Raw genomic sequence first — 22,006 nt, 5'->3', positions numbered from 1 at the left:
GTTTTAACCCTTTTTCAGCTGCTAGTAGGGGTTAAAACCACTCCCCGCTAGCGGCCGAATAGCGCCGCTAAAACGATGGTAAAGCATCGCTAAAAATAGTGCCACTTTACCGCCGACGCCCGCCCCAGTGTGAAAGTAGCCTTATTAATGTCTCTTCATGCATATGGTGTACCAGCTCCTTACCAGATTGACCCACAGAACTGAATTGTGTCTAATAAAGCATTTTCTTTCAAAAATTCTGTTGAATACGATCTTTCTCAGATGTTCTCACATATATCCCCAAAAAATTAAAAAAATTATATAGTGTGCTATGCTCTCAATCAATGAAACACAATATTAACGATTGAATATTGAAATTGTCCTCACATGTGTAAGTAATGCAAAGCCTTATACCACCACATGACTTGTGCCTTCTTCATACCTCCATTTGCTTACATCCTTACCAGATTCATAATCTTTAATTAACTAGTTAATTATCTTGTATCCCAATAAATCCTCCTCAAATAGTAATCCCCAAAACCATGTAATCCCCTAAAAACAACAGTGTAATACATTAAATAACCTTCAAAACACTCACAGTATCTCACAAAAGTGAGTACACCCCTCACATTTTTGTAAATATTTTATTATTTCTTTTCATGTGACAACACTAAAGAAATGACACTTTGCTAAAATGTAAAGTAGTGAGTGCACAGCTTGTAGAACAGTGTAAATTTTCTGTCCCCTCAAAATAACTCAACACACAGCCATTAGTGTCTAAACCGCTGGCAACCAAATTGAGTACACCCCTAAGTGTAAATGTCCAAATTGGGCCCAAAGTGCCAATATTTTGTGTGGCCACCATTATTTTCTAGCACTGCCTTAACCCTCTTGGGCATGGAGTTCACCAGAGCTTCACAGGTTGCCACTGAAGTCTTCTTCCACTCCTCCTCCAGACCGACAAAGCTGGTGGATGTTAGAGACCTTGTACTCCTCCACCTTCCATTTGAGGATGCTCCACAGATGCTCTGGAGACATGCTTGGCCAATCCATCACCTTTACCCTCAGCTTCTTTTGCAAGGCAGTGGTCATCTTGGAGGTGTGTTTGGGGTCCTTATAATGTTGGAATACTGCCCTGCGGCCCAGTCTACAAAGGGAGGGTATTAGGCTCTGCTTCAGTATGTCACAGTACATGTTGGCGTTCATGGTTCCCTCAATAAACTGTAGCTAGTGCCAGGATCACTCATGCAGCCCCAGACCGTGACACTCCCACCACCATGCTTGACTGTAGGCAAGAAGCTCTTGTCTTTGTACTCCTCACCTGGTTGCCGCCACACCCGCTTGACACCATCTGAACCAAATTAGTTTATCTTAGTCTCATCAGACCACAGAACATGGTTCCAGTAATCAATGTCCTTAGTCTGCTTGTCTTCAGCAAACTGTTTGTGGGCTTTCTTGTGCATCATCTTTAGAAGAGGTTTCCTTCTGGGACGACAGCCATGCAGACCAATTTGATGCAGTGTGCGGCGTATGGTCTGAGCACTGACAGGCTGACCCCCCACCCCTTCAACCTCTGCAGCAATGCTGGCAGCACTCATACGTCTATTTCCCAAAGACAACCTCTGGATACGACACTGAGCACGTGCACTCAACTTCTTTGGTCGACCATGGTGAGGCCTGTTCTAAGTGGAACCTGTTCTGTTAAACCGCTTTATGGTCTTGGCCACCGTGCTGCAGCTCAGTTTTAGGGTCTTGGCAATCCTCTTATTGCCTAGGGCTAGGCCATCTTTATGTACAGCAACAATTCTTTTTTTCAGATCCTCAGAGAGTTCTTTGCCATGAGGTGCCATGTTTAACTTCCAGTGACCAGTATGAGAGAGTGTGAGCGATTAACATCAAATTTAACACACCCGCTCCCCATTCACACCTGAGATCTTGTAACACTAACAAGTCACATGACACCAGGAGGAAAACAATGGCTAATTGGGCCAAATTTGGACATTTTCACTTAGGGTGTACTCACTTTTGTTGCCCCCGTTATTGAGGGGACAGCAAATTTACACTGTTATACAAGCTGTACACTCACTACTTTACATTGTAGCAAAATGTAATTTCTTCAGTGTTGTCACATGAAAAGATATAATAAAATATTTACAAAAATGTGATGGGTGTACTCACTTTTGTGAGATATTGTACATAAATAGTGCTCACGTTCTATGTGCTTTCAATCATCCAAAATCAGCCCCTGTGATCATCCTTACCACTTAACCACCCTTGCACTCCAAACACCTTACCAAACTTTTCCCCTAAGGCACAGGGTTCACGTAAAGTCCGGAAAGTCCGACAACAAATGTTCGATGGAGCATACACACGGTCGGACTTTCAGCCAACAAACTCACATCCAACATTTGTTGTCGGAAAATCTGATTGTGTGTACGGGGCATTAGTGTTTTTTCTGGTGTTTTTTATAATTTTGTCACTATGTAACCTTGAGAAAGGGATCCTACATAGCCCTAAAACCTTGGCATTTGCATTAATAAGCAACATGTTTCCATAATAGGAAGTGAAATCTATTCTTTGGAGTGCTGGTGACCTCTGCATCATTTCTAAGGTATGATGACTTTGGAGCTCAGAGCCATAGATATTGCCCCTAGATCTAGAAGATGTATAAGAAAACCTTATATTATTCGTAAAGGCTAAAATATTAGTCTTGGGTGGGCTAATCTTTATAGGAAATATACTGTACAATTTTAGTTACAATCAATGTCTGATGGCATGGCCAGCTTTGAAGTTCTAGTCCTAGATGATCTACAAAGTCTATTCCTATAAATGCTTTAAATCTGTTTTATTTGAGCAATCAATGCAAACCATTTCACACCCAAAGGATGACTTTCACAACATGTTCTGTTTGACATGTAAATTAGACATGCACACAGTTAACTAAACCCTGTAATACATCACATAGCACATGGTTTGCATACCTGAGTTTTAAGGCACTACTTTTTTTACAGTAAACAATGAAAAGGAGTTTATGCATCATCAGAAGATCTATACGGTGAGTCTTCCTCCAGATGACTATGTACCAGGTCCTCAGAATAACGATGGATCCTCGACCACAGAAAACTCAGACCTCTATGAAGATGTAGAAGGTACATCGTTTTTCGTATGGGATTTCACTCAGTATATCATTATAATAAATATTGAGCTTCTCTCTCCGGTTTTAAAACAATTATGCTATCTTTATTTATTTTTTTTATATTTTTTTAACCATGTTTTCCGTTGAACTCTTAAGTGAAAAGTATTTCACTTGTAGCTATTGACAGATGGAAAGAAAATGTGAGATAGTATATTATTTAGAACAAGCAATTCAAGCTTTTATATAACACATTATTCACATTGTATGCTGATGTGAACCCTTTATATTGCACACAATTTCTAAAGTGCTCATACTTGCACTCAACAATAGGCTATTGAATTTGCACATGTGATTTGTAATTCATGAAAATTTACATCTTGGTGCTTTGTATTTCATTTTCAATCAGCTTCCCCTTTTTTAATGATAGGTTAGGAACACCTTAGCACATTAACCTGTTTATATGTGTGAAGATGTCACCCTTCAAGAAAGCCAAAGCAGTTTCCTTCTTTTTCAGATAATTATGGTTTCTGGGAATATCTTTATGCCTAGTTTTATTATTCCTGTATAGAATTAAAATGTCTGGCTTTACCATGCCCCCTTTTATGTTTTACTCTAGTAGGAGTAGTTGGTGCAGAGTCTTCTGTCCTGACAGCTGAGAATATTGATGCATGGATTTCTACAGGCTTACCCAGGAGACATTGGGGTTGATTTACTAAAACTGGAGAGTGCAAAATCTGGTGTCTTGGATGATGCAGATTTGGTCCACTACAGGCCGTGGGGACAAAAGTTGGTCCCTTTTAAGGTCTTGGCTAAGAGTATGCTCCTCTCCCCTAGTGTTAGATTTAGAAAATATTTAGATATCAATGTGCAAATATTTCCATTTTTATTGTATGAAAAAAATACTGTCAATGCAGCTGAAAGTGGGGGACAATGCATTCTTTGTTAAATGAGCCAAAGATGCTTGGTATACATTTTCTTTCCTTACATGTTATCCAGAGAACTTTCATAACAGCTAGTTAAGTCAGCACATTCAGAAGCTCCTATAAGAGCATAAATCTAATGTGGATATGTTACTTGGTGCAGTATACCTACAAGTGCATTCCGGAAAATTTGAATATCATTAAAAGGTTAATTTATTTCAGTAATTCAAAAGTGAAACTCATATATTATATTGATTTATAACACAGAGTGATATAATTCAAGTATTTCTTTCTTTTAATTTTCATTATTATGGCTTACAGCTGGTGAAAACCCAAAGTTTTGCATCTCAGAAAATTAGAATATTACATAAGACCAATAAAAAAAAGGATTTTTAATACAGAAATGTTGGCTTACTGAAAAGTATGTCCATGTACAGTATAGTATGCACTCAATACTTGGTGTACTACATGAATTACTACATCAATGTGGCGTGGCATGGAGGCCATCAGCCTGTGGCACTGCTGAGGTGTTATGGAAACCCAGGTTGCTTTGATAGCGGCTTCAGCTCATCTGCATTGTTAGGTCTAGTGTCTCTCATCTTCCTCTTGACAATACCCCACAGATTCTCAATGGGGTTTAGCTCAGGTGAGTTTGCTGGCCAATCAAGCACAGAGATACCTAGATCATTAAACCAGGTATTGGTACATTTGTCAGTGTGGGCAGGTCTCAAGTCCTGCTGGAAAATGAAATCGGCATCTCCATAAAGCTGGTCAGTAGAGGGATGCATGAAGTGCTGTAGAATTTCCTGACTTTCGACTTGATAAAACACAGTGGACCAACACTATTAGATGACATGGCTCCCCAAATCATTACTAACTGTGGAAACTTCACACTGGACCTAATGCAACTTGGATTATGTGCCTCTCCACTCTTCCTCCAGACTATAGGACCTTGATTTTCAAATGAAATTCAAAATTTACTTTCATCTGAAAAGAGGACTTTGGACTACTGAGCAAAAGTCCAGTCCTTTTTCTCCTTAGCCCAGGTAAGCTTCTGACCTTGTCCCAGGAGTGGCTTCATGCAAGGAATGCGACAGCCAATGCACCATAGTCATTTTACCCGTTACGGACCACCCTCTGTTATTTATATCGCTACTTTGAAGAGGAATATCGTTGTTATGGCAGCAACTAGCTGCTATAACCCCAGTATCCTCTTCAGCGGGTGATCCGCTTTCAGATAAAAGTGGTCTCTGTGGCGGAATCGCCGCAAGATCACTTTTATCGGAGGCGGGAGAGGGGCCCCCCCTCCTACTACTCTCTGGTGCCCTCCGCCGCTTACCGAAGCCATCAGGAGCAGTGGAGGCGATTGCGTCCTCTTGCTGGCTTGGTATGGAGACGAGTGATGGAAAGATGGCCCCCACCCATCTCCATATCATTGCAGGGCGGAAGCGACGTCAAAATGTCACTTCCGCCCATAGCTTTTTCTTTTCTTCTTTTTTTTTTTTTTTTTATTGCATTTATTGTAAATATGAGATCTAAGGTCTTTTTGACCCCAGGTCCTGCCATGCTTTTTTTTTCTATTATAAAGGATGTTTACATTCCTTGTAATAGGAATAAAAGTGACACAATTTATTTTTTTATATTTTTGTAAAAATAAAAATATAAAAAGATTAAATAAATAAGAAAAAAAAAAATGTTTTTTTAAACGCGCCCCTTCTCGCTGAGCTCGCGTTCAGAAGCATGCGTGAGTAGAGCCCGCATATGAAAACGGTGTTCAAACCACACGTGAGGTATCGCCGCGATCGGTAGAGCGAGAGCAATAATTCTAGCCCTAGACCTCCTCTGTAATTCAAAACATGCAACCTGTAGAATTTTTTTAAACGTAACCTATGGAGATTTTTAAGAGTAAAAGTTTGTCACCATTCCACGAGCGGGCGCAATTTTGAAGCGTGACATGTTGGGTATCAATTTACTCGGCGTGACATTATCTTTCACAATATACAAAAAACTGGCTAACTTTACTGTTGTCTTATTTTTTGAATTTAAAAAAGTGTATTGTTTCCCCAAAAAGTGCGCTTGTAAGACCGCTGCGCAAATACAGCGTGACAAAGTATTGCAACGACTGCCATTTTATTCTCTAGGGTGTGAGAAAAAAAATATATAATGTTTGAGGGTTCTAAGTAATTTTCTAGCAAAAAAAAAATGTTTTTAACTTGTAAACACCAAATCTCAGAAAGAGGCTCGGTCCTTAAGTGAATAAATAAGCTTGATGTTTATTAAAGGTAATGAGGGATAAAAAGGCTTGATCAAAACAAGTGCCAGAGGTGTGTTTTAACAGTAGCTAACCTGCATAATCCCTCCACTGGGAGCGGTCCGAGATGTCTTGATGGATGGTGGAACACAGCGATGGTATGGGTAGCTGGACTAAATGGTGACCTCCCAGCGACCGGGAAGAGCTGATCTGCCGCTGTGTATGGCCATGGTGGAGCCAGGACTGGAGGGGCTGGTGACGATCCGTAATACGGTGGGAGAAGCTGCCCGAGTCCAGCCACTAGCGATGAGGTCACTCGCTATGCCGGAACTGCCGAGAGCGGAAGCCGCTGGTGGAATGCACACCTCACAGCACTTGGAAGGCAAGATGGTATCGATGGTCCCGTCACACATGTTTCGCACGCCTACACCTTGTCAAGTCATGTGACAGGATGGACCAAAAGGAATTTAAAAGCATGACCAACAGAGGTGGGTGGGGCAGAGAAATTATTGCCACATCTTGGACCCTTCCCCTTGAAGAAAACTATGTAATTAATGATTAATTTCTGCCCAGGATATAGAAACTCAGAATATAGTTAATAAACTGTGCACTACATCAATTATGCACTTGTAAAGGAAATTTGTAAGTTCTGTATATAATTGTATTTTATTTTGTATGTATTGCACACTGCCCTTACTGTGCACATAGCACTAATAATGTTTTCATTACATGTTTGCATTCTTTCGAGTCCTGATTAGAATTAGTCTGCCTATGTTACGCCCCTTGTTACCATAAACGTACAATTGTAATATTAATGTGATACCTACGTAAATCATGTGTATAAAAACCTTCACTTGCGTCATCATAATAAAGCAGAACAGTTATTTGGAAAGATGTGGAGTGTATCTTTTTCTGTCTGTTCCCTAATGCAGTAGTTATTATTAATTTGGAACCACTAATCAATATGAGGATTATGCCCTCTACACACGATCGGACATTGATCGGACATTCCGACAACAAAATCCATGGATTTTTTCTGACGGATGTTGGCTCAAACTTGTCTTGCATGCACACGGTCGCACAAAGTTGTCGTAAATTCCAATCATTCTGAACGCGGTGACGTAAAACACATACGTCAGGACTATAAAACGGGGCAGTAGCCAATAGCTTTTTCTCTTAATTTATTCTGAGCATGCGTGGCACTTTGTGTATCAGATTTGTGTACACATGAACGGAATTACCCAATCGGATTTTGTTGACGGAAAATGTTATATCCTGCTCAACTGTGTTTTGATGCCCTTTGTGTTTTGATGCATTTGATGTCCATATGATGTAGCAGGAAGTGTTGGGGGACACTATGCTGGTCAAATCCCTCTTTAATGAACCTCCTGTGTTCACCCACCCGTTTACACAAGGTACGTATGGTACGGCCAACGTATTCATTGTATCCAATCTCCCTGCCTTTATTAGAGATTCTAGCCACATTACAACACTACAATTGGGAAAAAGGTTATCTGTGGGCTTCCTTAGACGTGTGTGCATTATATACATCTATTCCACACTCAGAAGGTCTAAGGGCTCTGCAATACGTCCTTTACAAAGACCTAACGGTCAATTTGTGACAGGCTCAATTTGTGATTGAGGGTTCAGAATTTTGCCTGCAGCACAATTATTTTACCTTTCTGGACCAGTTCTATCTCCAGCTCAAGGGTACTGCGATGGGGCTAAACTTTGCCCCTTGTTACACTAATATTGCAGTGGGATACTGGGAGGATTTTTCAATATGAAACAACAATCCCTTTGCCCGAAAAATTGTGTGCTACGGCAGGTACATTGATGATGTCCTAATCATCTGGAATGGCACAATTGAACAATTTTCCCTGTTTTGTGTCGCATTGTAATGGCAATGACCTTGGCCTGAAGTTCACTCATGTTATAGATCCAATCATACTCATTTTTTTGGATCTAGAACTATTACACAAACAGGGCAACATCATTTCCTCGTACAAGGGAGACCTTTGTGGGTGATAATAATGTTAATTAATTTTTTGATACAATTTTTTTGAAATTTATTTTGATAGTTTGCTAATCCATTGGTTATTTTAATTGCAATTTTTAATTGTTATACGTTTAATTATTAATTTTTTTATTTTTAAACATAATCTTTTCGTTAATTTTTTGGTTATCAATTATTGTACATGTATTATGCATTTTAATTAATTGACCAGTGCCTAAATTGATTTAGTGCATAATTGATTTAGTGCAGTTTATTAACTATATTGTGAGTTTCTTAATCCTGAGCCGGTATTAATCATTAAATATGTAGTTTTCTTCAAGGTGAAGGGTCCAAGATGTGTCAATAATTTCTCAGCCCCTAACACCTCTGCTGCTCAGGCTTTTAAATTCCTTTTGGTCCGTTCTGTCACGTGAATTGACAAGGAGCAGGCACGCAAAACATGTCAGTGTAACGGAACCATCAATAACAGCTTGCCTTCCAAGTGCTGAGGTGTGTGTTCCACCAGTGGCTTCCAGTGCTAGCATAGCGAGTGACGTAATTGCTAGTGGCCAGACTAGGGCATCTTCTCGCACAGAGTTAAGGCTTGTCACTAGTCCCTCCAGTCCTGGCTCCACCGTGGCCATACGCAGTGCCAGATCAGCACATCCAAGTCGTTGGGCGGTCAACATCTAGTCCAGCTGCCCATACCATCGCTGTGATCTGCCACCCATCCAGACACATCTTGGACCGTTCCCAGTGGAGTGATTATGCAGGTTAGCTACTCTTGCACACCTCCCGGCTTTTATTTCGATCAAGCCTTTTTATCCCTTATCCTCAATAAACATCAAGCTTATTTAAATGACTATGGTGTGTGTTTCACATAATTTGTTGTTTTTCACCATTAACTATAAGTTTTCTTGAGACAATAATTGTGAACCCAAGCGCTTTTAGGAACCCATGATTGTGCAACCTGCTGGACCAGACTGAAAGACCATTTAAAGGCTCAGGAAACCTTTACAGGCGTTTTGAGTTAATTAGCTGATTTGAGTGTGATACCATGAGTCTACAATATTGAACTTTTTCACAATATTCAAATTTTCTGAGATACTGAATTTTGGGTTTTCACTGGGTGTAAGCCATAATCGTTAAATCTAAACGAAAGTAATGCTTGAAATATATCTTTCTGTGTGGAATGAATCTGTATAATGAGTTTCACTTTAATTAAATTACTGAAATAAATTAACTTTTTGATGATCTTAAAATTTTTATTTTAGATGCACCTGTAGTATAGATGGGGCTCTATTTGAATAGTCTTGTTTTGAAGCATTTTTTCTAGGCTTTCATGGAGTTATCTGACCTTTTTCTTTGTAGAGAAACTTATTTTAGCAATTTTACCATCATATGACATTTTGGTTCTGTTTTCGGAAGGCTGGCTATTCTTTGTTAAATACCTTTATTTTTCTTGTTGTAATAACAGTCCATCATATGCTTCTCAGACAGTGAAATTGCAGTGTTATTGATTTAAAAAGGTGTATTACTGTAATCGTTAAAGTGTTACAGGTAATGGTCTGTATTCGATGAGAGAGGGGCTGTCCAGATCATGCATGAGCATATCAAAGCCTGCATGTAAACACAGGTGCCACATAGACCCACAGGAGCACACTGGAGTCACTAGATAACAAGTGGATCGGAAGTGTACTTTGAGACTCTGGCTGCATTTCAGTCACTAGATGCATTAGAGGGAAAGACTACTTTTGAGGCTGTAAGCAGGCACGAAATGTACAGGTGAGTAGTGCTGCTGGAAGTAGGCATGGAAGGTAAAAGTTAGTACTGCAGCTGGAAGCAGGCACAAAGGATACAAGTGGGTACTGCGGCTTGGGATCTTGAGTGATGTATAGCAACCTGTTTACATGCTGAGCCACGTCTCACTTTGTAATTAAAGGTGGTATCAATCAGCTATCTCCTGATTGGCTGTGGCACTGATCAGGAGAGGTTGCAGCATCAGCTCTCAAAATGAAACCTGGAGGTGTCACTGGAGAGGAGACGCCGCACTAAATCCCAGGGTAGGAAGAGTGACATTACCCCGCTTCTTCAAGGGGACCTCTCACCAACTGAGGTCCTAGTTTCATTTCAATTAGATACTGAAGTTTTCACTGGGAAATCTTGGAGTGCGGGATTTGGTAAACCTTGTATTCTTCATAGGTCGGCTGAGGGGGTATCTAGAGATGGACAGGGGAATGTATTCAGGACCAGAAGTCAGAATTTGGTTGGAGCTCTTTGATGTCAATCTGCAAATGTTGTGTGTCTGAGGACAGAGTGCTGGAGTTGGTTGAGAGTCTGGGACCAAATTGGATTAAAGTATTTTTACATAGCACATAGTGCAGGAATTTCCAGGGAATAAGTTATTGGCAAAGAAGGACATGGATCCTTGCTTTAGATGATGAAGAATAAAGACTCCTTGATGACAGCATTAAGTAAGGTGCTTATTGTGAGCAAATTTTCCCCAAGGCAGGAGGACAATCCAGTCTCGATGAGGAGACACTGAAGCCTAGTACACACTATTAATAGTTTGATTTTTTCATTCAACCCAAGCGCGCTGAACTAAAAAAAGGAATTGTTCGGGAAGCACCGCTATACTAACTATGCTTTGTTAGTACAGCAATCTCTCCCGCTGAGCTATTGTGTTCTGATAAGGGGACTCTTTGGCTACCAGCACTGTCAGGGAAGAAACATGCGTTCTGTGGGTACAAGGTTGTCTGGGGGGCTTTGAGTTGTGGGACCAATAGAGTAGTTTAGTTCTTTGCTCCAGAGGTACATGTGCCCACTATGAGACTTTATCTGGCCCACAGCGATTCTCGGACTCCTGTTCTCCAGTCCTCATTCTTACTGTCTGCTTCTTCAGACTCCTCACCCCCACGCACACAGACTTCCTCTGTTCAGACCTGCTGCTTCACATGTACAGCCTTGCTATGTAAACCAAATTACAGCAGTAAGGGGCACTTTGTTGGGGATACTAATGTAAGGGGGGGGGGGACTTTGAATGGGTCACTGATGTGAGGGGGACACTGCTGTAGGGGGGGGGGACTCTGATGGGGACCCTAGTTTGAATTGTATTCATTTTTAAAACTGATTTATTTTTTATTTTTTTGGCCTGCAAATATTTGTTAGAAGTGGTCAAGAAGTTGAACTGAGAAAACTGAGGACCAATGGGATTTAGGTGATGCTAGTTTGAGTTTAAGTGCTGATGATTGTTATGGTCCCTGTAACTAGGGATTTGATGAGGCAATCCTGCCAGGAGATTTTATTACTTTTCAAGGCCCAGTTTGACTGCAAGCTTGGCCCCACTGGGGACTGAAAAGGAGGGCCCTGATTCCCAAGGATGAGGCAATACCCTTGATACAGAATAGTTTTGTGATGTCCTGTCTTGGGGCAGGACCAAAAAGAAAGGCTCACTTCAAGGAGTGGAAGGTTTTGTTTTGGAAGGCCAGTGCTTTGGATTGGTATCTTTTGGGTAAGAATGACAATGGGAGCAACAAGAACAGAGTAGTTGTTGGTTAACTACTGATAGTATTTCCTGAACCCTAAAAACTGCTGTGTAGCTCTGAGGCCACTGTGCAGAGGCCATATGGAGATGGCAGCATTTTTCCCACGATCCATGGACCATCTTTTAAGACTATATATTAAATTGGCCCTAATCACAGTAGGGTGCACTAATTACAGCTGCACGACTCTGGCTAAAATGAGAATTGCAATTTTTTTTTTTTTTTGCTTAGAAGATAGATTACGATTCTCTCACGATTCTTATGGTGTAACATCATCTTTCACATGAACCAAAAAAAATTGGGCTAACTGTTTCGTTTTTTTTTTTTTTGTTTTTTTTTATTCATTGAAGTGTATTTTCCACCAAAAAATGTATTTTGAAAGACCACTGTGCAAATACAGTGTGACATAAAATATTGCAACAAGCACCATTTTATTCCCTAGGGTCTCTGCTAAAAAAATATATATAATGTTTGGGGGTTCCAAGTAGTTTTCTAGCAAAAAAATATGATTTTAACTGTAAGAAACAAGTGTCAGAAAAAGGTTTAGACTTTAAGTGGTTAAACTTCCTGCATTTACATACAGAAGTTTTATCCCTTTGATCTAAGACAGAAGAGTTACAATGTTGTTAAAAACTTGGCAGACTGCCCGGTTTGGCAGACTGCCAGAGTGAGCAGAGAACTCTCCTTACTTGTTACATGAAAGAATCGGGAAACTCTGCAATACAGATCATCAGGGGGGTTGAATCGAGATCGCAATCTTTTAACAATTAATTGTACAGCTCTAGTACTAATGTACCATGAGGGTCCTGACACATGGGAAATCTTCTTAGCAGCCACCTAGTGTGGTAGAATTTTCCTAGCTACTTCTAGTGTACTAGTGTAAACAGGAGGTATAGTAGATTGGTATAAGTAGGTTCTTGTGGGAGGGCATATTAAAGACAGAGAAGCCCAAGTTATTTCATCAATGAGAGTTTTCATGGAAGACCACTGTGGAACTAGTCTCTTTAGCCAGTGATATATTCCCATTGTCTGTGCCTCCTAACTCCCCCAAACAGAAATTAATATCACAAATTTTCAACAACCATGAGATGGAACGATTTGTTCCAGCATGTATAACTCCCTCTCTGTTGTGACCCACTTTAACTTATAGTGAAGAAACTTGGCAAACACTTACCGTATGTACATGGCTTAAGAAAACATAATGATATGCTCCTCCTAAATCTGAAAACACAATGGTATCTTCCTCAACTACTTAGTCTTTAATGCTTCTACCTTTTAAATGGAATAGTATGTCAAAACATTATATTTTTGAATATAACACATGATTAACACTAGATTACAGAAGGCCAAATTTACAAAAATGTCAACTATGTGATATGGGGGATCGTTGGCTCATGTGTTAGATGCGTTTTAACAAGGGGTGCCAGTCCAAACTTGTAGGTTTAGAAGGTTTGCAGCCCCCTTTTAATGAATACAAAAAAAATCAAAGTTCTCAACGCAACAGTTTCCCACACAGGGGTGTCAGCCTTCACACAGCAAAACAACTAAGTTCTAAGACATCTGGCTCTCTTGTGCAGCACCACTGCTCCTGTCAGGTTACTTTACCCAGCTCTCTGTTAACTAAGCCTTGATTACAGCAGCTCGCTGCATGGGCCCTGTCCTGGCCTGTAGGTTGGCATTCACCTGACACCCTGGGCTCTCGCTCCTCTGAGACCTAGTTCCCCCCGTCCCATGGACTCACTCATTTGTCCCAACCTTCTCAGTCTCCCAGACCCTCTCTTGGTCTTCCAGACTTGCATAACTGCATCACCTCTCTCAGTCCCATGGACATAGAACTCCTCCAACTTGGAGTGCAGTCTCTTGGATAGAGCACCTCCGGACAGGATCCCATTCCTGTCTTCACACCAAGCCTGTGTTTTAAAATGGGAGTCCCGAACTGTGCTCAGATTTGGTTTATAACTATCCTGCATACCTGTGTACTTGCACAGACTGCAGGCCTCCAGCAAAACCTGGACCCAGGACCAAAGGCCACAGCATTTTGGAACCTTTAATCTCCAGGTCCCAAATCGGGATTACAAAACCCAGATAAAGCTTAAAACAGAGCTTTCTCCACTCAAAACATTAGGATATGATTAGTGCTTTGAAGAAGTCTTACAGATCAAAGAGTAGTTTATGTTGTGGGGTCATATTGCCTTGGCATAATGACCAGTACCTACAGTATCTCACAAAAGTGAGTACACCCCTCACATTTTTGTAACTATTTTATTATATCTTTTCATGTGACAACACTGAAGAAATGACACTTTGTTACAATGTAAAGTAGTGAGCGTACAGCTTGTATAACAGTGTAAATTTGCTGTCCCCTCAAAATAACTCAACACACAGCTATTAATGTCTAAACTGCTGGCAACAAAAGTGAGTATACCCCTAGGTGAAAATGTCCAAATTGGGCCCAATTAGCCATTTTCCCTCCCTGGTGTCCTGTGACTCGTTAGTGTTACAAGGTCACAGGTGTGAAATGGGAGCAAGTGTGTTAAATTTGGTGTTATCACTCTCACTCTCTCATACTGTTCACTGGTACTGGTCACTGGAAGTTCTACACCTCATGGCAAAGAACTCTCTGAGGATCTGAAAAAATTGTTGTTCTACATAAAGATGGCCTAGGCTATAAGAAGATTGCCAAGACTCTGAAACACCTGCAGCACGGCGGCCAAGACCATACAGCGGTTTAACTTGACATGTTCCACTCAGAGCAGGTCTCACCATGGTTGACCAAAGAAGTTGAGTGCACATGCTCAGCATCATATCCAGAGGTTGTCTTTGGCAAATAGACATATGAGTGCTGTTAGCATTGCTGCAGAGGTTGAAGGGATGGGGGGTCAGCCTGTCAGTGCTCAGACCATACACTGCATCAAATTGGTCTGTATGGCTGTCGTTCCAGAAGGGAGCCTCTTCTAAAGATGATGCACAAGAAAGCCCGCAAACAGTTTGCTGAAGACAAGCAGATTAAGGACATGGATTACTGGAGCCATGCCCTGTAGTCTGATGAGACCAAGATAAACTTATTTGGTTCAGATGGTGTCAAGCTTGTGTGGTGGCAACCAGGTGAGGAGTAAAAAGACGAGTGTGTCTTGCCTACAGTCAAGCATAGTGGTGGGAGTGTCATGGTCTGGGGCTGCATGAGTGCTGCTGGCACTGGGGAGCTACAGTTCATTGAGGGAACCATGAATGCCAACATATACTGTGACATACTGAAGCAGAGCATGATCCCCCTCCCTGCAGAGACTGGGCCGCAGGGCAGTATTCCAATATAACCCCAAACAAACCTCCAAGATGACTACTGCCTTGCTAAAGAAGCTGAGGGTAAAGGTGATGGACTGGCCAAGCAGTCCCCAGACCTAAACCCTATTGAGTATCCTCAAACGGAAGGTGGAGGAGCGCCCGGTCTCTAACATCCACCAGCTCTGTGATGTCATCATGGAGGAGTGGAAGAGGACTCCAGTGGCAACCTGTGAAGCTCTGATGAACTCTATGCCCAAGAAGGTTAAGGCAGTGCTGGAAGATAATGATGGCCACACAAAATATTGACACTTTGGGCCCAATTTGGACATTTTCACTTAGGGGTGTACTCACTTTTGTTGCCAGCGGCTTAGACATTAATGGCTGTGTGTTTAGTTATTTTGAGGGGACAGCAAATTTACACTGTTATGCCACGTACACACGGTCGGACTTTTCGGCTACAAAAGTCCGACAGCCCGTCCGACAAACTTTCGACAGACTTTTGGCGGACTTGCAGCGGACTTTATAACGAACGGACTTAACTACATACGATCACACAAAAGTCTGACGGATTCGTACGTGATGACGTACGACTGGACTAAAATGAGGAAGTTGATAGCCAGTAGCCAATAGCTGCCCTAGCGTAGGTTTTTGTCCATCGGACTAGCATACAGACGAGCGGATTTCTGGGTCCGGCGGAGTTACGACGTAAAGATTGGAAGCATGTTCCAAATCTAAAGTCCGTCAGATTTGCGACTGGAAAAGTCCGTTGCAGGTCCAGTGAAGCCCACACACAGCATCCGTCGGACCAGTCCGGTCGAAAAGTCCGACTGTGTGTACGCAGCATCATACAAGCTGTGTACACTCATTACTTTATATTGTAGCAAAGTGTAATTTCTTCAGTGTTGTCACATGAAAAGATATAATAAAATATTTACAAAAACGTGAGGGGTGTACTCTCTTTTGTGAGATACTGTATGTGAGCCCCCTAACCAAGGTCAAGAATGTTCCCAAAGAGACCTGGTTTCAAGCCTTATTTATTTATTTTTTAGCAACAGTTTTCCCTTTTTTTCTATTTTTATTTATTTATTTTTTTTTTTTTGCGCATTTAACATATTTTCTAGACACATCTAAAATACTTGCTTTGTTCCTTCAATCCTCCAGACTCTTCAAATTATTCAGGTAGGAAAGGTAAGGGTTTCAAATGTCTCTGTAGTGCTTTATATGGGGGAGTGTGATCTGAATAGTGAAGTGTTCTGAACAATATGGGTCTGTTATAAAAGTTATTTCCAATCAATTCAAAGGAACTCGGTTATAAAAGAGTAGTTTTCATTAGCTTCTTTAGTTTGTCTATGCCCAATATGTTTTACCAACATTTACAGCTTTTGCTGACTTTTTTTTTTAATGAAAGGAGCTAGGTTTCATTCTGGGTTCTTCCTTGAAATTCTCTCGGGCTAAAGGTGTTTTCAGGGAAGATGGACTGGTAATATAATTTTTAGCTGTTATGTTTTGACCTGTGCCTTGAACATAAAGTATTGAAGTAATATGGTAGGAAATGGATTTTAAACCCTCCACATTTTCTCCCATCAGATACAGTAGGTAGAATATCATCTTGTGTTTAAGGGTGTGTTCATGAGAGACTGCTTAAAAATTATTCAAGTTTGAGTTTAATTTGCTGTTTCTTCTTGTTTTGTATCATTTTTTTTCTTTTGTTCTCGTTCTATACGGGCCTCGATATTTTACATGAACAAGTTGGTGTTTATATAGCCGTGACTATGCAGGGTGACCATTGTGTTTAGACGTCACTGATTAAGAACACTTTGAATCCTTAATAGTTAGTGTCATTTTCATTTGACACCCAATATGAAGGCCTCAGCAATATTTTGTGTAAACATCTGTCACACTTTATAAAAAAAAAGTGTGCTATGGCAACTTGGATTTTCCAGATCAACAGTTGTCAAATGGTGGGCCGCCAAGAGGTGCTGTGGCAAAAGGACGAAAATCTGCCTGTACTGCCTGAGCTGATGTACTGTCTGCTGGTCACTCACCTGTGTCCTACCAACCAATGACTCAATTGGTTGCTAAGGACATGTTGGGTACCCGCACAGCTTTGAGTTGCTGACAGGAGTACAGATAGGAGGTGGCAGGAGGTATGGGCTGTGCTCTTTCCTCCCTGTCTCTATATGGGAGTTAAGACAGAACACACACAAATCCGACTGTACATGGTTTGATTACCTCCCCATCTCCTTCTGTCCTGGCAGCAAAAATTGTGGGTAGGGGGCTGTAATCAAACCCTGTACAGTGCTGATCTGAGATTTCTGTGTCTTCTCCTGGCGGGGAAGATGGCACAGCCCACATTTTTGCTAGGAGGGGGGAATTTGGGGGGAGGGGTGGAGATTTTTGAGGTAGAATATCTGTTGGGAGGGGGGATTATGCTAGAATTGAGGATTGTATTTGTGCTAGAAGCAGGGATTTTTTTTTGGAGGAGGGGATTTTGGGGAAGATAGATTTGTGCTAGAAGCAATTGTTTTTGGAGGGGGAGGATTTTTGCTAGAAGATGGTATTTTTTTGGGGGGGAGGGGGGGTCATGCATTTCCTGCACTGTACAAAAATGTGTTGCCTTTTGCACGGGTGCCAATAATTCCTAATTCATCCAGCAAATGCGCATGTGTTTGCACCTGTTAAAATGCATAGTACTGCAGCACCAAACGTTTTGGTGCAGCAAGATTTTAAAAACCATGTGTTTCACACGCATAGAGCAGCCCACTGAAAAAAACGCACAAATAAGCGAGCACACTCGGATGCACCTTCTGGTGTGAACGAGCCTTCAGACTGGTGTTCCCCAAAATTGTGCACAATTCTAAAGGCTGCCTTGACTGAAAAAAAGGTTGAGAACCTGCGCTAGATTACTTATACTATTGGGACCGCTATTGGGAACAGCCATATTACAATCTGCAAGTTAACTGTATTTGTTTTCTACTTTAAAAAGAACGCCAAGGTCTGTGCCGTCTCAGCACTTTCATTCTAACACCTCCTGGAGTGTGGCCAGTTTGACTGATGTACATATACAACCCTTCTGCTGTGTTGAGTGCGGAGACTGCAGATTGATTAGTCTTTCTGGACCAACCCACACAAAGCCATTTTTTTCTGGTCTTTGGACACTGGGGGGTTAAAACACCCTCTTCTTCTTTTAATCTGAGCACTCCAGCTTTAAGATCTCCCAGCCAGAGTTCTGCCTCTGTCACTGCAGTCACAATTCTCTTATTGCATTATTTCTAAAATAATGAAGTTGGTAGTTAGCCCAGAGAACTTGCCTCCAGAGATATACAGTGTAAGAATCCTGTTACGGATTCAGTCTCTACTGAAAACTGAAATATCAGATTTGGTTAATCTCAGATAAATATATACTTTAGCTGAAAGGCTAAGTTCACCTATTTTTCCCTCTAAACTCCAGCTTCCCTATGTACCATTAATGTAACTCTGTTGCAGAAAAGAAAAAGCTTTCTCTGTCTCCTAGGACAGGGCTTACCTCCGCTTCCACAGTCTCCTGTAGAAAACTCCTTCATTACCCATCCTGAAATTTGCTATTTGAGATGGAAAAAGCGTTATAAGGAAGTAGTTGACCTCATTACCACACACTCCCACCCCCCGCACCCCCCCTCCAAGAGATTGTTCTCACCCACCTCTGCAGTTGAATTACAAAATAAAACTGAGGGTGCACAGGCCTAGTGCATTATCCTCAATATAAATCTTTAATAAGTAACAGAGGTAAGTATTATACTTGCATATAAACGCATGTGTCACAGCTTTTCATAAGACAGCAGCTTTAGGTCCACGATGAGACATATCACATAACAGATTCGATATCCGGAAGTACAGCAGGCTAGCGTGTTTCTAAGGAGATTGGCTATGGGGAAAAGTAAAAGCTGTCACACATGCATTCATTTGTGAGTATAATACATACGTCTTTTACATATTAAAGATTTAGATTGAGTATAATGCACTAGACCTGTGCGCCCTCTGTTTTATTTTGTGTTTTCAGTGCATGCAGACTTCCCCAGTCTTTTGAGGGCAGCAAGGCGTGACATAGATAAGCCAGGATGAGAGTCTAGACAAGAGCCACATTTGGGCCCACTTGCAAGTGCAGGAGAATGTGTGTTTGTTATACACCTCTGCAGTTACATGCTTTTTTCAATGCAATCATTATCAGTCAACACTATTCTCACTGAAAAACAGCCATCAATAGTTTTGTACTTTACCTTCATCTTGCACAGATTGTTCATTTGGCACAGTGTGCAGGAGCTGAGCGAGCACATAACAGGCTATTTGGAGCAAAGTATTGAAAACTGAAGAAGTGTGTCCCTCGAAGTCTGGAAAGCTCTTAATACACACTATACCATTTGATTGTACAGTCTCCTTTGGATCACTTTGGATACCATCAACTGTATAGTGTAAGAGCCTGCCTGATTGGTCACAGAGTGATTGGATTGATAGCTACTGTAGGTGTAACCTCCTGTTATGTAGTATATCTCTATAAACGGTGGAGCCAGCAGGCGTAATGGTAGTCACCACCCAAGTAAAATACAATACTAGAAGAAAGGTGGGGGGTATAGGGCTTTAAATGGTGGTCTCTCTACATATAAATTTGAGAACATATCGAACAACATGTAAAAAAATATATTTTATTGTACAAAATTTGTGTACTACTTAGACATGAAATATTCAACTACACAGACAAAATCATCTTGTATAAAAAGATTACTCTCAAGTGTACTACTCCAATAACACGTTTTATGGTTGAACACGATTTCTTCAGATTAGCATATTCGCTTGTAACAGTATATTCCCTTTATAGATCACAATGAAAGGTGAAAAAAATACAATTGAGCAAATATGAATATGCAAAGGTATGTAACAACAATTTTATTCAATTCACCACTATGCCCTCCGGAAAACAAAACAAACAAAAAAAAGGCAAAATAAAATTAAAACGGCAAACAATCACTTACAAGAACAAACACGTGTCGAGAGCAAAGGTTGGATCATCTCAACTTGTAAAATACGTTGCTCAAAATCACCACCACGCGGGTGGGGGTGTATTCTGGCCAATGCCAGAAACTGCAATGAATAAAATTTTGTATGCATGTCATTCTGCAAAATGCTTTCCTATTGGGCTCTCTAAGTTGGCCCCTCTAATGTCAGCGACGTGATCTTTATTGCATTGCCAGAACGTCTTGCGTGTTTTGTGCATGTAAAAGGCCCCTCAACCACATGTTAACAGATAGACTATCCCTGTCGTTTCACAATTTACAAAGTGTTAAAACAATTGCGATGTCACCTACACTCACTGCTTCTCTTGTCACACATATAAATTCACAGTAAGAGCAGATACCACATCTAAAAATGCCTTTGGGGCATGTACTGCAGGGGTCTTGCCTACCTCTTCTGTCAATGTCTTTTAACCAGGCTGTCCTTTAGTGATTTGCCGCGTCTAAATGTCATGTGCGGCCGATCATCTACCAAATGCGTGATATTATCCAGACTTAACAAGTGCCAGTGTCTCTGTGTAATTCTCCTGATCTTGTCACTTTGACTGTTAAATTGTAAGATAGGCTATTTGTCGCCCTGATAGAGTAGCAAATCACGTGGACTCCCTTTCTCTTTCTGATATGCCCGCTTAAGTGGGGTAGCCTCGTCTGAGAAACCTATCTCTCAGACCTCGAGCCTGTATTTCAAAGTCTCCAACTCTCGAACAATTCCTGCAAAGTCACTTATATTGTCCCATGGGGATACCCCTGATAATATGTCTAGGATGTACACGTTCCATCTGAAGCAGGGAATTCCCAGTAGAAATTTCCTCTGGATCTTTACTAATGGTTAATTCTAAAAAAGGTAAAGTCGTTTCATCCATATTAATTGTGAATTTGAGATTCCAGTTGTTGTTAAGTTGCCCCACAAATTCGAATAATGACTCGCACGTTCCAGTCCAAAAAATAAGAATATCATCTATGTGCTTCCGCCAGAGCGACACCTGGTGAAGGTACAAAGACAACTCGTCAGAGCCAAAAATCAACCTCCCCCAGATAGAGGTTGGCATATGAGGGGGCATAGGTGGTTCCCATTGTCACACCCTGCACCTGGGGGTAGTGGGAGCGGTCAAATGTGAAAACATTGTGAGTATGAAACTCAAGATCTCTATAAAGAAGGCATTGTATGTATAGCAGTTTCTACTTCTCTCACACAAGAAGCTCTCTACCACCCTAATTCCTCTCTCATGGGGGATATACTGTAGGAATATAGGCATTCCATATCTATATAAGCTAGGATAGTGTGTTCCTCTACACCCATTCCCCCTTATCAGAGGGCTTGATCACTAAGTCACAGCGTTCTTGTAAGCTTTTAAGGGCCTCAAACTACCTTTTGTTCAAATTTGGACTGTATTCCTCCATTCTAATTTTTCCACATCTTTAGTAACTAATTTGAGCAATAAATCAACTTTCGCATTATTCTGAGTTGGACATTTTTTGGATTTCTTTCTGTATGTTGGAGGGGAGGTTTCTAGGGGTGTTAAAAATTGGCACATTGATGCATCATTGAACGATTCTGCATCAATGCAGAATCCAGCTGAATCATGATTGGGCATGTCGTCATCCCTGCTCCTCCCCCCTCCTCCCATAGAAGTGTCATGGTGGCGCTGGCAGTGGAATGAGTTTGTGCTCTTCCACATCCTGCTGCTGACGAAATGCGCAGGCGGGCTGGCTGTGCCTAGCGCCGTTTCACCACCATTGGATGATGTGGCCTCAGGAGGCGGGCGCTGCAACATGCCAGCATGCCATTCCCATCCATGCTCTCCCCCTCCTCGGGATTTGTGGCTATGTACACCTGTCACCTCTTTTTGATGGA

The 22,006-nt window shown here is 41.3% G+C and overlaps 1 protein-coding gene across 7 annotated transcripts in view; it reads left to right on the top strand.

The window, feature by feature from the left end:
- ERICH1 (glutamate rich 1) overlaps positions 1-22,006 on the top strand; it is a 190,450-nt gene that overhangs the window by 128,460 nt on the left and 39,984 nt on the right. For all 7 annotated transcript variants that reach the window (XM_073626633.1, XM_073626632.1, XM_073626630.1 and 4 more), the window contains one exon: positions 2,991-3,128. In XM_073626633.1, the coding sequence (XP_073482734.1) occupies positions 2,991-3,128 (138 nt within the window). The remainder of the gene's footprint in view (positions 1-2,990; positions 3,129-22,006) is intronic.

Source organism: Aquarana catesbeiana, linkage group LG04, assembly GCF_042186555.1.
Source record: "Aquarana catesbeiana isolate 2022-GZ linkage group LG04, ASM4218655v1, whole genome shotgun sequence".
NCBI lineage: Eukaryota > Metazoa > Chordata > Amphibia > Anura > Ranidae > Aquarana > Aquarana catesbeiana.
The sequence above is the reverse complement of the archived record's forward strand: the minus strand, read 5'-3'. Positions and strand labels throughout refer to the sequence as shown.